Source organism: Scophthalmus maximus, chromosome 15 (genome assembly GCF_022379125.1).
Source record: "Scophthalmus maximus strain ysfricsl-2021 chromosome 15, ASM2237912v1, whole genome shotgun sequence".
In the NCBI taxonomy this organism is placed as follows: Eukaryota; Metazoa; Chordata; class Actinopteri; order Pleuronectiformes; family Scophthalmidae; genus Scophthalmus; species Scophthalmus maximus.
This window is the reverse complement of record NC_061529.1, coordinates 2,698,789-2,716,891: the sequence shown is the minus strand read 5'-3', so window position 1 is coordinate 2,716,891 and position 18,103 is coordinate 2,698,789. Positions and strand designations below refer to the sequence as shown.

At 42.7% G+C, this 18,103-nt stretch overlaps 2 protein-coding genes across 7 annotated transcripts in view; one reads left to right on the top strand and one right to left on the bottom strand.

Moving 5' to 3' along the window:
- Positions 1-13,864, bottom strand: part of dnaaf9 (dynein axonemal assembly factor 9) — a 24,942-nt gene extending 11,078 nt beyond the window's left edge. For 2 of the 4 annotated variants that reach the window (XM_035609416.2, XM_035609417.2), the window contains exons 1-31: positions 13,614-13,863; positions 11,824-11,903; positions 11,560-11,685; positions 11,333-11,457; positions 11,056-11,152; positions 10,743-10,849; positions 10,538-10,615; positions 10,287-10,388; positions 9,594-9,649; positions 9,365-9,500; positions 8,868-8,949; positions 8,508-8,544; positions 8,327-8,411; positions 8,155-8,231; positions 7,970-8,014; positions 7,779-7,824; positions 7,564-7,675; positions 7,242-7,312; positions 7,076-7,123; positions 6,868-6,958; positions 6,639-6,742; positions 6,394-6,537; positions 6,213-6,298; positions 5,875-5,976; positions 4,641-4,758; positions 4,441-4,529; positions 4,202-4,327; positions 3,932-4,057; positions 1,388-1,425; positions 939-1,074; positions 426-512 (exon numbers count right to left, since the gene is read on the bottom strand). In XM_035609416.2, the coding sequence (XP_035465309.2) occupies positions 426-512; positions 939-1,074; positions 1,388-1,425; positions 3,932-4,057; positions 4,202-4,327; positions 4,441-4,529; positions 4,641-4,758; positions 5,875-5,976; positions 6,213-6,298; positions 6,394-6,537; positions 6,639-6,742; positions 6,868-6,958; positions 7,076-7,123; positions 7,242-7,312; positions 7,564-7,675; positions 7,779-7,824; positions 7,970-8,014; positions 8,155-8,231; positions 8,327-8,411; positions 8,508-8,544; positions 8,868-8,949; positions 9,365-9,500; positions 9,594-9,649; positions 10,287-10,388; positions 10,538-10,615; positions 10,743-10,849; positions 11,056-11,152; positions 11,333-11,457; positions 11,560-11,685; positions 11,824-11,903; positions 13,614-13,669 (2,813 nt within the window). In that variant the 5' untranslated portion in view covers positions 13,670-13,863. Of the gene's footprint in view, positions 1-425; positions 513-938; positions 1,075-1,387; positions 1,426-3,931; positions 4,058-4,201; positions 4,328-4,440; positions 4,530-4,640; positions 4,759-5,874; positions 5,977-6,212; positions 6,299-6,393; positions 6,538-6,638; positions 6,743-6,867; positions 6,959-7,075; positions 7,124-7,241; positions 7,313-7,563; positions 7,676-7,778; positions 7,825-7,969; positions 8,015-8,154; positions 8,232-8,326; positions 8,412-8,507; positions 8,545-8,867; positions 8,950-9,364; positions 9,501-9,593; positions 9,650-10,286; positions 10,389-10,537; positions 10,616-10,742; positions 10,850-11,055; positions 11,153-11,332; positions 11,458-11,559; positions 11,686-11,823; positions 11,904-12,031; positions 12,097-13,613 lie in introns of those variants that run through there. The other 2 variants (XM_035609414.2, XM_035609415.2) reach the window with 2 other exon arrangements.
- Positions 12,589-18,103, top strand: LOC118285662 (GTPase IMAP family member 8-like). 3 transcript variants are annotated; one of them, XM_035609421.2, is made up of 6 exons: positions 12,589-12,878; positions 12,992-13,060; positions 13,151-13,190; positions 14,949-15,039; positions 15,928-16,767; positions 17,326-18,103. In XM_035609421.2, exons 4-6 carry the CDS (start codon positions 15,030-15,032, stop codon positions 18,036-18,038), a joined length of 1,563 nt encoding a protein of 520 aa, XP_035465314.1. In that variant the 5' UTR covers positions 12,589-12,878; positions 12,992-13,060; positions 13,151-13,190; positions 14,949-15,029; the 3' UTR covers positions 18,039-18,103. The 3 variants fall into 3 exon arrangements, with proteins under 3 accessions (XP_035465314.1, XP_035465312.1, XP_035465313.1); XM_035609419.2 differs by having other exon boundaries at positions 12,992-13,190; XM_035609420.2 differs by having other exon boundaries at positions 12,589-13,060.

Genomic DNA, 18,103 nt, shown 5'->3' with positions numbered 1-18,103 from the left:
GATGAGTAAATGAAAACGGGGCCAGACACTGGTCAGATATCCAGAGTATGATCTGTGGGGAGGATTTAGCAGAGGTTCATATTAGGCTGGCCACTGAGGCACGAAGGCTGAATGGAGCAGGTCCAGGGGGAAAGGAGACCCCCTCTGTGTACATGGCAACTGCATGGCCAACAGCTTGTTACTGCGCAGCCAAAAGGCATCTGGTGATGGAACACAAGATGTCCTGAGGGGCTTTGCTGCAATCAGCAGTCCGATACCCCCGCCGCTGCAGCCGAGTGGCAATTAAACAGCAGGGAGGGAGGCGAGGCGGGACCGAGGGGGGCGCTACGGCAGGAATCGACGAGGATCTGTCGCTCGGCGGCACAAAGTTTGAGGACACGCGGGGGTCACAGCGAGTAGAGTGGAACAGAGATCGAGGCGCTCACCATCCAGGGTAGAGGACGTAACGCGCTCTCAGCATCTGTGGCTCGTTGAAGCTGCTCTCAGACAGTATCAGGTTCACATCCTCATTCCTGTTTAGGAAAAAAATAAAGAAATTATCTACTGCACCAATAAGTCTAGAAAGATGAGAAAATACCACAAAAGTACTAGTCTTGTATTGTCTCTATTGTTAATATTCGTATCTATACATAACAACACTTGGAAAAGATGGGAAATGTTCATGACCAGGGTGTGATTTGTGAAATGACAGAGGGATGGATGTGTTACGGGGGTGGCGAACACTCTGGCAGATGTCATGAGTTTGGGTGTGAGGTCACAGTGTCCTGTGCTACATGAGCACGGCACTGACCCAACATAATTCACACATAAGACTCCAAAATGTAGTGGAACCGAACAGAAGCAGAATAAGATGGAGCGCGGCGGAACATTTCCAGCGAGGGTACAAAAGCAGGTAAATGACTGCTCGCGGCATCGATCGTGATACTGTGTGTGCCGACCTGGTGACAGCTCCTCTCTCTGCCTGTATGAAGGCGGCGGTGGGGTTGGCAGAGCGTACCAACTGCTGAACATGCTGCATGAGGGGGTGCTTCTGCTCTGCTGTCAGCCCCGTGAACACCACTGCACTCACAATACCTGACGTGCACAAAAAGGAAGAAATGGGGAAAATTAATTCAAGGAGAAACTGGCCTCGCGTTCCTGAAAATACAATTGCCCGTGTAGCCACTGCATAAATACAGTAGCATATTTTACTCTGTCTCATTTACTGCTGCTGTATAAAATTTGATATTTTAATAACTTCAAAAAGAACAACAAAATAAATAATAAGTAGAGAGGAAAGAGACATATTTACCAGGTAAACAGCTGGAAGTATTCTAAAAGTATAATGAGAATTTATTTCCATTTCTTTTTTTGGGGGGGGGGGGGGGGGTGAACAGACTGGACTCACCTTGGTTGCACTGCTCCAGCAGCTTAGGAAAAGCAAACCTGAAGCCAAAGACAAGAGATGAGGAAACACGGAGGTTAAATATACATTACTTACTGTATATTATAAAGGTTCAGCATGTAAAAAGGTTCAGTGTGTAGGATGTTGTCATATCTAGCAAACCAACTGAACACTCCTTTCCTTCCCTGTGAGTGTAGGAGAAACTGTGGTGGTCATTACCTTCAGATAATATGAAAACGGTGACATTAGCGTAGCACTTGCAGTGCACCGTCAAATCTTCAAATCAAAGGTTAGGCAGAGATTTAAGAAGGAATATTGTTTTATTAGCAGAGTAGCAGAGGGGCTTTGAAAAGGTTCAGGAAATTCAATGCAGGGCTTAGAAGGGTGAAGAGTCAGGCAGCTGGGCATGAGTGTGCCAGACAGACTTCTCTTTATAGTCATGTCAAAAATGTTTGTTCATGCACTTGGCCTTTTGAAGTCTTCTTGCAATAAACACGATGACATTTAGTTCTGAAATTATACATTTTGTCTTCCATTTCATGCCCTGTGACATTAAGTAACAGAAAAGACCTGTGATTTTCTGGACTTTTTATGAGATACAAACTTAAGGGTAAGTGATGCTTTTATTAGAAGTTGGCTTATTCTAGTCATTCAAATTAATGTCTACATTAAACAAAGAATTGTATCGTAAGTAAGTAAGTATCTTCCCTGAATCGTAACATGGACCATGTTTCTCTGTGGCAGAGGACCCAGTCCTAGTTTAAATATAAATACTATGATATTAAAATTCATTGTAAGGTGATGAAAACACAAAGTTTTTGTTTCAGGTGCTTATACACACTAATGAAAAAATAATTACTTATGTCATCATTCTATTTTCTGCTGATAGATGCCCACTAAATCCTGCGCACTTGGACCTTTAACCCGTGTCTTGTTCCACAATATCATCACTACACAATAACTCTATTTGTGACTAATGGGGTGCTTGCCAAAGTCGTGCGGCCATAAACAGACTTAATTCCACGTTATGGCCCTTGGCTAACGAGCCAGTTATTCCTGCCGAGGCATTTTTCACGGGACGACATCGCGACTGTGACTGGCAACTGACCGGCGTAAAAGCTTTCTGTAATCTCGTTTAATGGCAACATGATTCATCCTGAGTTGTCAGATCGATCCGTGTTAGACAAGCAGAGTTCGAAGCAGCGTTCCCCTCGCCGGCCACGACACGACTCTCCCCCTGCAGCTCTTGGGCCGCCTGGGGGGGAGGGGGAGAGGGAGGGGGGTGGTGGCGGGATCAGCGATTTGAAAGGCATTTATCTTTCCTGTCCTGATGTAATGAACTGTCTACATCCATCACAAAGAATGGATCATGACTGACTGATGAGCTCCCCAGAGGAGGGTGTGTGTTGGTCGCACATGTGGATCTGGGGGATTAGAGGGCTATGCAGAGGGGGGTGGTGGGTGAAAGGCAGGTCGGCCCTAAACTGAGCTAACCACACCCAATTAGCGCCATGGGGAGCTCCAGACAATCTATGGCAACAGACTTTGATATGGGGGGGGGGCTTGCTGAAGATGCCTCAAATGTTAAAGTCAGCGATAACCCTGTGGCGAACTAAACCTCTTAGTACACATTTTTTCCACTGCTGAGCCAAATCGGGCGCTTGTCATTGTTTGACTGGACATCACAGCTGCGTGTTCATAGCACAGGATCACAAACACCCTTCAGATTCACTACCAAAGTTTAGTTTGTTGGAAAATTGCCTCATCTTGAGGACTGTGGCAGTATTCCTGCCAATATGCTCAAGTATTGACGAGTGTTAACGTACAGAATCAAATCATTATACTGTTCGGCTGCTTACCAGTGCATTTCTTTAAAAAAACCTCCTGCGTTAAATTAGTCGTAAAAACGAGACCCTCTAGAGCGACTTCATCTGTTTGTAAGTATCGCTGGTTGGGGGGGGGGGCCGCTTGGCAGTGAGCTGGATAAAAAAGAAATCGCCTATTAACTTGAGTGGTATGTGATATTTGCGAGGAGAGGCTCAGTCGATCTATGACAAGCGAGAAGCTCTGTAAGCTACATCTAAAGCCTGCAACAAAAGGACGGTGAGATTAAATGCAGGACTGATCCTCTCTGCGAAGAGGGACACAGCCTTGAGTTTTTTTTAATCGCTCAAAGTGTCGTGTAACCCGCATCCTGGAAACGTCCAGTGCAACAAACATTCATCAACATCCGGGCCCGTCTGTCATCGTTGTGTTTGTCAGCAGCTCACCTTTGTTGCCTTGCAACTGAAATTGCTTCCATTGACCACAAACGAAAAAATATGAGCAGCTGCTTGTTGTGAGACACCTTGAGATGTACACAGACGCATTTGTTTGGACTTATCATCCATCACCATCACTAAGATTCAGGTTTACGAAAAAAAAAATGTTTCCAATCGGGAGTTTTATCTACTTCAGGTGGACGCTGTGTTCAGACGTCATTAACCTGATGTTTATTTATTCATGGCGTTTTTAAGATGAGAGTTGAGACAACACAAGGAAACTCACCTGTGCTCCAAGTAGGAAGCAAACGGGTCCACGCAGGCGGTGACGGACCCGATGGAGAAGCACGCCTGAATAACTGGGTCAGGGTGGGAGAGCACCGCCTGGACCACGTCTAGAACATCGGTGTATCTGTAACGAGCAGGAACATTTGTAAACTTTAAAAACACTCACGAAGGACAGGAAAATGAATGTTGCCGTTTTGTTTTTCTGATGTCTTGAATAATTAACGTACTTTAAATTCTCAAACGGTACAAGATGAGAGGGCTTTCTTACCCGGGGGAGAGCACCAGCAGACGGGGTTTGCCTCCTGGGCCTCTCTGGCTCTGCAGGAAGCCGGACAAATACTGCTGGAGGTGCGAGGCTGAGAAGCTGTCGGTACCAGGTTCGTACACCACCCACCTGCAAAATATTTTAACTCTTGTATTAATTATTATTAGAACAGAATAACCAGATCATACAATATGTGTAAAACATCGGAAAAACCCTAACATGCTGGATGCAGTCGGTCTTACCGTCCATTCTCCTTGTTCAGCTGCACCAGGAAGTTGCAGAGTCTCTTCTTGTGGCTGCCCGTCAGTCCGCTGATGATGGTGATCACTACCTGTTCACACGTTAGATATTAATTAACTTTTATCAGCTTTACCATAACTCATTCGTTCCGTGTCGTTTTCCCAAAAAGAGGGTGATCCCACTGCAGCACTGTCATGCTCACCTTGTCTCCCTGGCCAGCAACGGGGTTCTTCAGCTCTGCGGAGGGGAAGAGCGCCCCCAGGTGGTCGTAGAGCATGGGCTCCTGGCTGATGCTGCTCAGGGCAAAGTGCTGGAGGAACCTGGTTGAGGGGTCAGAACGTAGAAGCGCAAAGGGAGTTAGTGTTTTGTGGCTGTTTGCTCCAGTTTTTGCACAATAAAAAAACAAAACAACAAAATATTTTTTTTTATCACATCTATTAGAAATTAGGGTGATAATGCAAACAGGGTTCCGACACATTTTGCATTTCAAAGTTCCATATTTTTTCCAGATTCAAATTTGGTTCTTGGTAGATTTTTGGACCATATTTGGCATCCGAGTACAAATAGCTAGATGTTTATTAAGTGAATATTATTATATAAATGATTATTATGATGTAAATCAATCATTTTAAATCCAATTCCGACCGGACGTGTTCTAGGAGTGATTCTCATTTTAACTGATTATTAACAGTAATTTTGAGTAAATGTGTATTTTTTCATCAACAGGGTAATAAAATAGCCATCACCAGGATAATCTAAATAAAGCCCAGTTGATAGAAACTACTTATCCTTCTCCCTGTCATAGTCATATGTGAACTACGGCTCTGTAGATACCATAGTGTTACTATGGCGACGTTCATCACTGACCGTGGGAAAATGTTTCACTGGACTAGAGAGATTGAGACGGATCGATAGTTATTCTAAAATCTTTGGATTCACGTCTGTTTAGACTTCAGTTTAGAAATTACTAAAAATCTAATTCCATACTTTTCCATATTGCGTAGGAACCCTGTCCAGCAAAGTGGTGCAAAGGGAGCAACTATTTCATCATAGCCCCTGCGCAGAATGTTAATTTTTGGGTACAAACGCATAAAACAGTTGGTTGTCTAATTATACCCGCTGACAGATTTAGGGCCGATTTGGGAAGAAGACTTAGAAGCTGCCAAGAAGAGCTCTTTGTTTGAGCTTCACTGATCAGAAACAAGACACTGTGTGCACTGTTCTCATCTGAGGCCAGATAATGAAGCCACATTATCTTTTATACGCCTTCCAAGTGCGGATGGTCAGCGCTGATGAAAACCCTGCGGCAAGATTCACAGGCTCAGAATAGTCATTTGGGAATACATACTGCTAAATAAGCAAAACCGACAGTAGCATCATGTTTTATTGCTCGTTCAGTCCAACTCTGAAGTGCGTGTGTGTGTGTGAATACTGACATGTCCTGCTCAGGCAGCTGACAGTAGGAACTCTTCAGGCTGCCTCTGCGTTTTGCCACTGGTGGCTCCTGACTGTTGTGCAGCTTCTGGAGTCGGGTGTGCCTGAAAAAAAAAAAAAAAAAAAAAAAAAAAAAAAAGGGATTTGATTTAAATTTTTAATCATTTCAGTGACAAATTGACTGATAGATTGATGATAAACGCACAGTTGCAATGTTATTAGAAAGTTTTAAGGATGATCAGGAGTATGTTGGACAAGTTTGAAAAAGGGGCTTGGTAAAATTAAATTCAAATCATATTCACACTGAAACTAGTAAAAAAAGGAAATTAGGCAGCCTTACATGTTTTTCTGGGTCCCGGTCAGTTGCTCTTGGTCCAGCAGCTGCAGAGTGAGTCCAGATTCAGAGTTTTTCCACAAGGGCAAAACCTGAGCAAGATAAGAGAGAAAAGTCAGACAACTAGAAATGTAAAAAAAAGAAAGAAAAGAAGTCGACTGTCTAATAATATTTTTTAGGGTCTCACCTTGGAATAAAAGGCCTTGTGGCTCTTGGACCTGGGCTGGAGAGCGAAGACCAGACACTGGTCCGGGCTGTGCAGAGGGAACGGGAGGTGAGGGAGCAGGCTGCTCTCGTACTCCACAAAGAGGGAGGCCACGGCGCTGGAGTCCTGGCGGGGAAAAGTCGACACATAAAGTGATTACCACAAGTTGGATGTGCGTACAGTAGGATTTAGCATGGCTTTATATGGAAGCCAGTGAAGACACATACCGGATCATAGAACTTGATGGTTTTGATGTGATCCTTGGGCAGAGTGACGCTCCCGTACTGAGAATGGATAAACAGGAGTCCCTCAGAGAAGAAAATGATCTTCCCTGAAATGTAAAACGTAAATAAACATTAATTTTTAAAAAAGGATCCCAACTCTTTGTTGCATAACGTACGATAAAAGCCAGGGTGTGAGACGAGATGTGCAAAATGAGCCATGTGCGCGTGTCACCTTCTTCAGGCGTGGAGAGCTGGCTGCTGGAGAACACGTATGCGGCATCTGCGACGGTCAGAGCAGTTCCCAAACAAGTGGCTTCCTCTTTCTGTAGAAGACACATGTTGCAGGTCATTAGGTCCCATGTATATTAATACAGCTCTGTATACACACACAGGCAAGTCAACATGTTGTGCAGCGATGATATAAAAGCTTCTGAATGAACCTTAGAGAGATGCTGGGCTTGCTCAGATTGCTTTACATCAGACTCCATCTAAAAATGATAAAAACAAAACAAAAACAACATTGGTTATTTCTTAAAGTATCTAAAACGTGGTGCTGTTTTTGTGACATCATCATAAAATACATGTTGTTTTCAGCTCTACTCGTACCAGCCAGCAGGCATAGCGAGGCACCGTCGTAGTCAGGATGGTGTAGCAGCTGTCTGAGGACACAGTGCCATCTGCAGGAGAGGAAACACACTTTGTTTAAATTTTTTTCTGGAGCATAAACGACAAAGCCAAAGAAGACGAGTCACAAATATGATCCTTGGGGCAGGAAGTAGAGTATTTTTAGACTGTTGTTTCAAAATGCTGTTCTGTTAACAGTAACGTATGGATTCGTCCTGCTTGTTAATATGTGAATCAGATTTTCCTTTTGTGGAGTCACTCAGCAATCGATTCATATTAAGACTGAATTGAATCCGTATCGTACCTCTCTGCTGAATATTGATGCTGGACTCGAGGAAGGATTCAGAGAAGACCACGGAGCCCAGGTTCCCTCTGTCCCGCTGCAGGTCTGGGATGTCAGGGACAGTCATGGAGGCCTTGATAAAAAAAATATATAAATTTTTTGAAGTACAATTAGTCAGGCGGAGAAAAAACTAATTTTCTCAGAGGAAAAAAAAAAAAAAAGATTCTCTAACTTACTGTTTTTACTACATAACGGCTTTCTTTATCAGTCAGAGGAATGATCCTGAAAAGAAAACAGGATCTTTAGATCTGAAATCACTGAAGAGGATTTTCTTAGAAAGCACGTGCTATTTTTTGATATCAAAGAGATTTGCAGATGATAAAAATGCTTGAAAATGACCAGAAAGGGCCATAGGACTAAAACCCACCTCCCTTGCTTGTTCACGGCTTGGATGCTGAACTCACATTTGGACCTGTGGAGGAAAAAAAAAACACACACACACACGCACAATCAAACGCGACTCAAACAATACATTTCATTTCACGCTCGGCTGAAAGTCTCACACTGTGAACACGGTGGAAAGAAAAAAAGGAATGAAAAATCGTTCTGTACCTGAGAAAACTGCGATACTGACTTAAATTCATTGAGTCCAGAGCTACGAGGAAAGTGTTCTCTGCTACTTCCTTGGCCTGGGATAAGAAACATTTTTTGGGGGGGGGGGTTTATGAATTATACATGCTGTAAAATATTTAAATAAAAAGTGGGAGGGGAGGGGGTTTCTTACCTTGGAGGCACTCGAGGAACACGAGTAGCATTTGATTCCTGAAAGGACTGATTGAACAGCAGCGGAATAAATCTGTGATAGAAGTCTGAAGAACAAAAACAGAACAAAAACCTTTTTCATTCAAACATTCTCAAACCTTTAACAACGGCCTGGAGGGAGAATGTGAATCTATATCACTTACAAGACTTCTGTTTTCTTTTGCTCCGCATTTTGATTTCCTGTGTGTGTGAGAGAAATACAGAACAATACAAATTACTGGATTAGTCAAAAAAAAACCCATTTTTTAAACAAAAAATAAAATATTATATTGTGAAAGGCTACACAGTAGGCATTTTTATTTAATTTTTGTATTCTTCATATATATATTCATTCACATGAATTTATTATTATTATTTTTTAAATGTTTGAAATAAAGTTTTTCAATTCAACTCAAGTCAATAATGAATAATTATTAATAACCTGAAAAATACAAAAAAAAAACATACGTAAAAACACAATTGAACAATATTGAATAAGCAATCTCATACAGCAAAAGCCTCACCAAGGTACGGAGAGTGGGTCGTCCCGAAGAAATATGTCCTGGAGCAGGTTAATGGTCCTTTAGGAGCAACACACTGCAGAACCTGATGGACAAAAAAAAGATATTATTCAGAATCTCAAATTTACAGTTCTCAAGGAGATCAGCGATCACACGTTTCCTGGCTCGAGATGATTTATATGTCGCTGACCGATTGTTGTAATAAAACACTTCACCAGGAGGAGCTGCGGGCGAGTTCTATCTCTTTAACTTGAGTTATGTGACTAAAAAAAACAACAGTAATGGATAATAAAAAAAACATTGGATCAGTGCCATGAAATATTGGAGGTTTTTCCACACAGTCCACTCTACTAACCACTTCAGCAGGTGTCCAGCAGTTCACAGAGATATTACTAGAATGTTTTTTTTTTTTTACAGTGTTAGTTAGCAAAATCAGTTTCCTGTTTCAAACACCACCACCACAGATTATTCTGCTTCGCTCAGCTGCTACTGCTTCTCACCATGTGTGTGGCTGCGGAGCCCCGAGGCCCCGTGTTGCGGACCTGATGACTCTCGGAGGGAAAGTTGAAGGAATAGTTCTCCAGGTCCTCGGAGGACGAGTGCTTCCCAAACAACATGAAGGGCTGCTGACTTTGACTGAAAGACAGAGAAACACTTTGAATGAGCCATTTTTTTTCCATCCAACACACGACAAGAACCATAACAGTTTGTTGAATGTGGGAAAAATACCTTTTATCGTTGATGTTACTTGAGATCAGTCCGTGAGAGTAATAAGTACGGAATGCCTGCAAATTCATGAGAAAACCCTCAAATCAAACAGTGACCAATGACCATTTGAATTTGCAATTTTCATCAAATACTTAAAGATTACAACAAATGTACAAGTAGTGCACTTGATCAGACACTGACTTGATCAGCTTCAGTCAACACAACTTTGTCATTAGAGCCAGACCCATATGGACCCATATTTCCCATACCGATGCATCGGCCAATATATATATTTTGTATTATGATTATTATTATTATTATGCTAATGATTCCTAAAACTAATTTAAGCATAATTATTTTTTCTTGTTTTTTAATATGTGCATGTCATACGGTTTTCACATATTTTACTGTTTAGTGAACTTTAACCTAATATTGAAAACATTTTAAAAATACTATATCCTTTAAGTTTTTATTATACATATGGAAACAACAAAACAGTACATGAATCACAATTAGGGCTATTTATCATAATTAATTTTCCCCTATATGATCAATATAAAATGGGTTTAATACTTAATTTTGTGATTATGTTTCTCTACTTGTTGTTATTAATTTAGACAAAGGGGTTTCTAGTATTATAATCACAATAATAAATATTACATGGCAATGAACAGAAATTGCAGAGTGCGCTATTGTTGTCGGACTCAAGCTCACCTCGCCTGCCTGAGCTTCTGACAGCTCCAGGATGGACAGATGACTCTCCAGATCCATGCTGGAGAAAAAGACACTCCACTGCTTCTCAAAAGTAACCAAGTCCTACAATTAAAAAATAAAGAACAACAAGTTTAGAATAAATATCACCTTTACATCTTTCATCGTCTTTTATTAGAGGAGGTTCACTTTGTCACCACCCAAGAATCGTATGAAAGTTAAAACAGCAGATGAATAACTGAAGTGAGTGATACCTCTGTGAGTAGACTGTCCAGAGACACTGGGTCCAGTCTGGTGTACACCTGCCACAGCTTCTCACTCATATCCATAAGCTGGAAAAGGGTAAAAAAATGCAACATGAATAAAACAAGCTCAAGTGCTAAAAATGGCTCTGATGTAAAACATATTTCAACAAACCTCGTAACCCGACAAACATCTTTTCTACAGGTTTAAACGTACCTCGTATTTTAGGGTAAAAAAGCTTCCCCCACCGATGCCTTCCAGGGCAAAGGCTTGAATCAGGGGCCACTTCTCCACCATGAACATGTCAAACTTCTGGACGTGTCCTACAAAAAACCGCAGAGCAAGAATAATTACGTGTGCTGTCGGTGTAATTACGCAGTGAAGTAGAAGCTATCGAGACAGTGAAAACTATATTGTATTTAGAGCTCACTGTGATGTAATGTCATGTTTTTAGTGTGTAAAAACAATTTCAATTTTTCTTTTAAATGAATTAGTAGTGAAAAAAAAGAATGAAAAGATTAAAATGTACCCTGGGAGCTGTAAGGGACCCCGATGCGATAGCAGTCCTGCACCATTGTGACAAAGCTGGAAATCTTGAATTCCTCTGCGGCTTCCTCGTCTTCATACTGGGAACGGAGGTGGGAAAGTTACAGTATAGTACAGTCAATTTATAGTAACCTGCAGACAGGTGGATACAACAACATGCCTTAATACCCTTGATAAGGTTCCTACTCTTTGCTTAAGCACAAGGGAAATGTAATGAACATGAATTGTGGAGGACGGGAGGAGGAGGGCGGCTTACTAACCTCTGCCTCTGTCATGCAGTAGAGATGCAGGTTCCTCCAGTGAGAGACGTAGGGCAACAGGTACGTGTAGTTCAGCGGGTTACAGTACAGGTGAACACACTGCGCCTTGATCAGGAGGATAACATCTGGCAAACGGACAAAAGCAATGTGTGTCGGAGTGTTAATTAAGATGAAAGCAAGCGCAACAATCTGATTTTAAAAATCTAGAGTACAGCAGAGGAACTCACCGTCGAGCATTTCTTCTGGGAATTCCTCAAGGGCATGATCCAAGTTCAGATGGTTCCGTCCGTACAGTCCGTAGAACAGGTATTTCGCCAGCTCAGTGCACCCGTCATTATATCTGCTGTCAATTCCTGAAGCACACAAAACATTGTATTCATTTTCATGAGCTGTAGTGGAATGCCCCCATTCATGTTTAGGGCCTTGCAGTTAACCAGGTCGGATAAAGAAACTATGGTTAAAGATTAAAAAAACAAAAATAAAGAACATACCAAGAGAGCACAGGATGCCATCAGGAGAGGCAGCACCGCCCTCGTGGAGCAGAGACTGGACCTGACGAAGGCGACAGCAACTGAAAAATATAACAATAATATATCATGTTAAACTTATGTATACATATTTATACACAACAAATCTGAACCTTGGAAACAACATTTATTCATAACAACAACAAAAAATAAAAGAAAATGTCTAACTTACTTATTCATTCCAAAATGATCTCAAGGCAGAAATTGCTCATAAGTTGGACATTTATTTATATTTATTTTTTTGTTTGTGAAGCAGAGAAAGAAAAGAGAGAAAGATGGATCTTTCTCCAAATGATGACTTCTATATATCGCAAATTCAGACGTAGTACGTCATATGTATGACGAGATCGAGATCTTAGTTTGTGTCAAACGACATATCAGCCAATCATGTGGCAGAAAGTCACTTTAAAGGAAATATCAGCCAATCAAGTGGCAGAAACTTGCTTAAGAGCAAATATCAGCCAATCAGTTTGGCAGAAACTCAATTCACTTAGGCTGTTTCGTAAAAGAAAAATTAAATGAAGGAGTAATATAACATCTTTAATTTTTATTTATATCGGGAATTTAACATCAACACATAAAAACGTTTTAAGAAAATTAAAATAATCTTTCTTTGGAAAATATACAGTCAAAATATCATAAAAACGTGGGAGCCCGACCAATAATATCGGCCGATATGAACCTTTCACAGACATATCTCATCGCTTATGTTACCGATATGAAATATTTTACTGTAAAAAAATAAACTATGCAATATTTTTTTTTTTACATTTTACAGAAAATTCACTGTTTATTTACTTGATTCAAGTTCTATATATTTGGTTATATTTATTTATGAAAGAGTTAATGGTTAACATAAGCCTAAATAACATTTATTTGTCATAAAAGTTGGATAATGACATTTTGGTAACCATTGGTGGTACGCCAATGACTCTGGTACAGAAGGTCAGGGTTCGATTCCAGGTCATCCCAATGTGGGCCCTTAGGCAAGGTCCTTATTGATACCTGCCTCGATGATTGTAAGTCGCTTTGGACAAAAAGCGTCAGCAAACGAATGTAATAATTCTATATTATATGTAATATATAATATTGGCCAAAGTTTCTGTATCGAAAATCTTGTACTCCCCAATAGCCACCAAAAGCGCATCGGTCGGGCCCTGGAAGTATATTGAGCGGGAGCGGTGGAGCCCTTTGCAAGGAGGTGAAGACTAATGGAGGCATTCTTCATTCGGGTGCTGTAAACTTCATTTGATCACTGTAAAACATGTCACATGCTGTACATCATCCCCAGGGTGTCTTGGCTGTTTGGTGCACATTCCAACCCAGTCCAGGTAAGACTCACAATACACACGCACCTGGAATCACAATTTGAAGGGGAAAAAACACGTCTAAAAAATCATAACTAAAGAAAAGGTGTTTGAAGGAGAGCTATGTTTTTATTGCAAGGTCCAATTGATTTAATAGAAGTTTATTAAAACATAATTTCCCCCCCGTGACGTCAAGTGGCACTAGGGCCTCGCAGAGGAGGTGGCCTGGAATGACCCGTATGTAGCACGAGCGGCTAACTGACATTAGCGCTGTGACACGCAGCCGCTAACTCGACACCTTGCTAGCTCCAGCATGTGTTTCATACACTACAGTGTCGATACCGTTGATCGACGGCGCGTCGGTGTTTGAGCACCGACCGACAACGGACCGCCGCCGGAGATGGCGTTAGCTCCGTTAGCTCCGTTAGCTTGTCGGCTTCACGTTACCTGACGGCTGGGTTTATCCCCGACAGCTTCCCGTTGACGGTTCTCATCCCCGCCATTGTGGTGCTTGTTGTTGTTGTTGTTCTTGTTGTTGTTCTTGTTGTCGCTGCGAACACAATCTGCGTTTTAAACCGAACAACGTCGTGTGTTTTCGGTGGGTTTTTTTCTGTTGCAGCCCTACATCCTCTTCTTCTCCATCACCCTGGAGAACGTCTACACAACACGGCAACGGGGCGAACCATTCCATACATCGGGGGGGGGGGGGGGGGGGGGGGGACAGAATATTGTAGCGATACATTTGGAGAAATAACGACCCGAAGCTCTAATTTTAAAAATGCCTCCGACACAAGTCACTATTATTTTACTATATAATTTCTTAATAGTCATGTGGCGCAATTAAAATGAACTAATGTGTCCGAGATCGCCGCACGACACCCCTCCCACTTTACGGCGTCTTGTGCGGGTCCGTTTTGACAGCTGCCCAGGGCGATGGTGCAACCCCTCAGCAATCCCAGCTGTGTGTGTGTGTGTGTGTGTGTGTGTGTGTGTGTGTGTGTTGGGGAACTCCTGCATAAAGTACAGTAGTACAGGGACTGTGTCTATGTCAGCACACCAACCACAATGAATTAATGTGCTATCATTGTTTTGCATGCAATATGTCACTAAGACAATTCTGTTCTGGAACATGCAACAATCACGGGATGTCTCTCAGACTGGCCTCATTGTTGCAGAGGGCAATGGCTTAATAGCCTAAAAGTCAGGTGGGAAGTGGAAACTTGCTGATCCAGGGTCCGGTCATGTTAATTTAAAATGTTCTCCTCAAAAGTGGCTTTTTTAAAATTTGCTGGTTTATTTCAAATGTACGGGACAGGACATAGGACTCAAGCCTGGTCCCCTAAAAATGTAACTATTAGAAATGAAATTGTTTTGTGGTTAAGGATAGACCTAGATTTAGGATTTTAGGCCTGTTGTGCTTATGGTTTATGTTCTGTAGTCTGCAGGGAATGAAGCAAGTCATTGCAATTGCCTGACAAAAATCAAGTTTTCAATGACAGTTTTCTTCGGATTCTTGATTTGAAGTGCACAAGGCTGTTAGTAACAAGTACAGCTTCACATTCTTGACCAAAGCGGGTGAATGTCGCCGAAGAAAGGAGCGGCGGCGTCCTCCTGTATACACCGGCATGTGGTGAAAGCATGAGGAAGTTGCATGATACACCCCAGGTTGTTTTGTGGAATGCACGTCCTTAACAACCCATCTGTGGGCAGCACATGAATTGTAGTAAACAGGAAGTACCTTCTCTTGTTTTTGCCCTGGTAATACTTGTCTTGGAACCGGAGAATCCAGTGCCACGTGTTGTTGTTGTTCATTGAGCTGAAAGGGATCTTGGAGCAGACTTTGCTGGAGGACCTGCCAAGAACATGTCCCACGGTGAGTAATGCTTTTCTCTACATGAAAATGTGTTGTGCTACATTTCCAATTGCCACGGCTCGTTGAATAATTCTGTTGGCAAAACAGGGGCGACCTTATTTGAACCACCGCAAAGTAACATGTACAAGTGGGCAGCTGCAGGGTTGGGTAGTAACGGATGACATGTAACTAAATAAGTAACTATAATCAGACTAGATTACATTTGGAAAAAAAACGTGACATTAGATTAAAGTTACATTGTCAAGGATTACGTGATTACATTTTGATTGAGTTTTTAAAATAAGGCAATGTTGTTCATGTTAACACCAGCATCTGTGTGTAAGGCTAATTAGATTTTTCTAAATGCTGAATATGCTACTGTATAACAACAATATGTTGCTGTGTACATTTCTCCTCTCAGGTTGCCAGTTTTCTTAATGTTTTTTTTCATGATTTAAAGATAACGCTGATGAAGTGTGCATTACTTTTTCAAATACTTTTAAAATTTAAGAAAGATTTTTGAGTGAGCACTCCTCTTGGAACAAGAAATGTTCTGTGTTTCGTGAATTTCTGAATATGCTTAACGCATTTTATTTGCATCAAAAGTGTTTTCGATATTTAAAGCGATTTAAAGAGTACATTTTTAATGGTACTCAAAATGTTGAAGTTGTGTCCATTTTTTTGAAGTATAAAGTGCATTGTTTTCAATGCTTGATGTTGAAGTAATCCAAAAGTATTCAGATTAGATTACATTATTTTTGCTATCCAATGGATAATGTTAATGATAACAAAAATTGCATTTTTATTCCATAACTGACAACATTTCAAAGTGAACTGATCCAAATGCATTGATCTTAATTTGTGCATTTTTAAAAAAGTCATTGACAAATCATGACTGTTGTGTTACAGACAGCTCAACCAACGTGAAGCAGACGGTGGTCGTCATGGCCACGGCGGAAGAATGGTCATCTTTTAAATCTCTGCTGCAGGACAGCTCCGGGGACGAACGCCACCAGGTAACGTTCAGTTCCCTGGGATCGATCCAAGTCTGCAACTTAGCGGTGCGCGGTCGCTTGATCGACATACACTATGCAGATTTAAAAGAGGACATGGCACAGGAGGGCGTCAGCCGTGCAATAAATGGCTGCTTCAAGTCTTGCACAGGAGGAATCATTTCCTTTCTGCTGCTGATCCGAGGTGGATACTATGCAAAGAGAGAAAGAAGAATCATAGAGATCCTGCAGGCAGAGTTTGGACCCGAGGCTCTGAGATACCTTGTGATTCTCTCTCTGGAAGACGGAGAAGTGGCTGACACGCTGGACGACTCCCTGCTGGAGCTGATTCACACGTGCGACGGAAGATACTGCCGCCTCACGTCGTCGTCTGCAGCGGACAAGATGCACGCGCTGCTCGAGGTGATCGACAACATGCTCGCCGGAGACGGCGCGACCGGCTACACCCAGGCCACGCTGGCCGAGGCGAGGAGAAGGGTCGCGGACGACTCGGCCATGAAGATGCTGCAGCGGAAGGTGCAGGAGGCGGAGGAGAGGGAGCGGGCTTTGGAGCAGCTGGTCCTGCAGCAAGAGGAGAGGAGAGCCAGAGAAATGGATGAGCTCAAGGCCGAGCATGCTGAGGAGAGAAGGAAGGAGGCGGCCGAGAAAGAGCGGTACGAGGCCAAAAGAGAAAGTCTGGAGGAGGCAGTGAGGAGCCACAGGGACATGTTGCAGCTCCACATGAGCGCCACTGGTGGTGAGACTTGTTTTCTCAGTTGCCAGCGTGAAAACAAATTGTCAAGATAATGAAAAACGCAGCTCTTTTCCGACCTTTCCAAATAAACAGTGCAGCACAGTGGATACTTTGACCTATTTCATTATTTCTTTTTTTCAATTCTTCTTTATTGACATTGTCACAGATTTAAAGGCAGCTCATCAACCTCAAGCAAAAAAAGAGAAAAAAAAAACAGGAAGAGGTATATTAATTTGCGGAGTTGTGGGAAACTTTTTTTTTTAATTCAGGAAATTGTCTGCTTTCAGAAAATGTATTGCAACATGAAAGTTCACATGGTGAGAAGGTGGTTCAGATGCTGCAACTTCCCCCACTAGAGGGAGATACAGTTAAACATCCTCCATTATTTACAGTTAATCGTCCAATATTCAGTTTGACATGTTAAGTGAAACAATATTTTTTTATTCCAACAAGCAAATGGCTTATTAAGAAAGTGAACCGCTTTGGAAATATTGAGATGTGGGTGTTGATATACTGCAAGATGCTGTCTAATAGTTTCCCTTTTCTGTTTTTGGCTTGAAGACGACGAAACGAAGAAGAGGTCCGTCATCCTGCTGGGTCTCTCCGGCAGTGGGAAGTCTTCCGCCCTGAACCTGATTCTCGGGAGAGCGTGTAATCGATACTCTGTTGACGAGTCCAGCCTCGAAGCGCCCCGGCCGACCCTGGCCTGTGAGAGGAGGGCGGTGTTGGCGGCAGGGGGGCAGCTCGTCCTGGTGGACACCCCCGAGCTGTGGGACGAAGACGGGGCGGAGACTCCGGAGCTGGTCAAGGACTGCTTGGCTCTGGCCCTCCCGGGACCCCACGCCTTCCTGCTCGTGCTCCAGGTGGGACGCTTCACCCAGGGCGAGAGCGACATGCTGGGGCGCCTGCAGAAGATCTTCGGTCGGGACTTTTCAGAGCACGCCGTCGTTCTGTTTGTCCGCCTTGGCGGCGAGCAGCGCGGGCCTCAGCGGATCAACGACTACGTGGCCGGAGCTCCCCCGGCCCTGCGGGACTTGGTGCGGAAGTGTGGCAGTCGTTATTATGAGCTTAGTGTCACAAAGTCCCAGAATGCCCTGGGGTATCCTCAGGTGAAAGACCTGCTCTCAGGAGTGAACAAACTGATTGCCTCGCACGGGGGACGCTCCTACTCAGTGAGGAGATTTTCTGAGCAGGAGCTGCAGGAAAGGAAGAAAGTGATCGAGGAGAGTAAAGAGGGGAGGATGGAAGTTAACTACTTATTAAGAGAAACTTGATTTCTATAATATACATGCAGACAAATCCAATGCAACAGCCCTGCAATAAATATGACCTCTCTGAA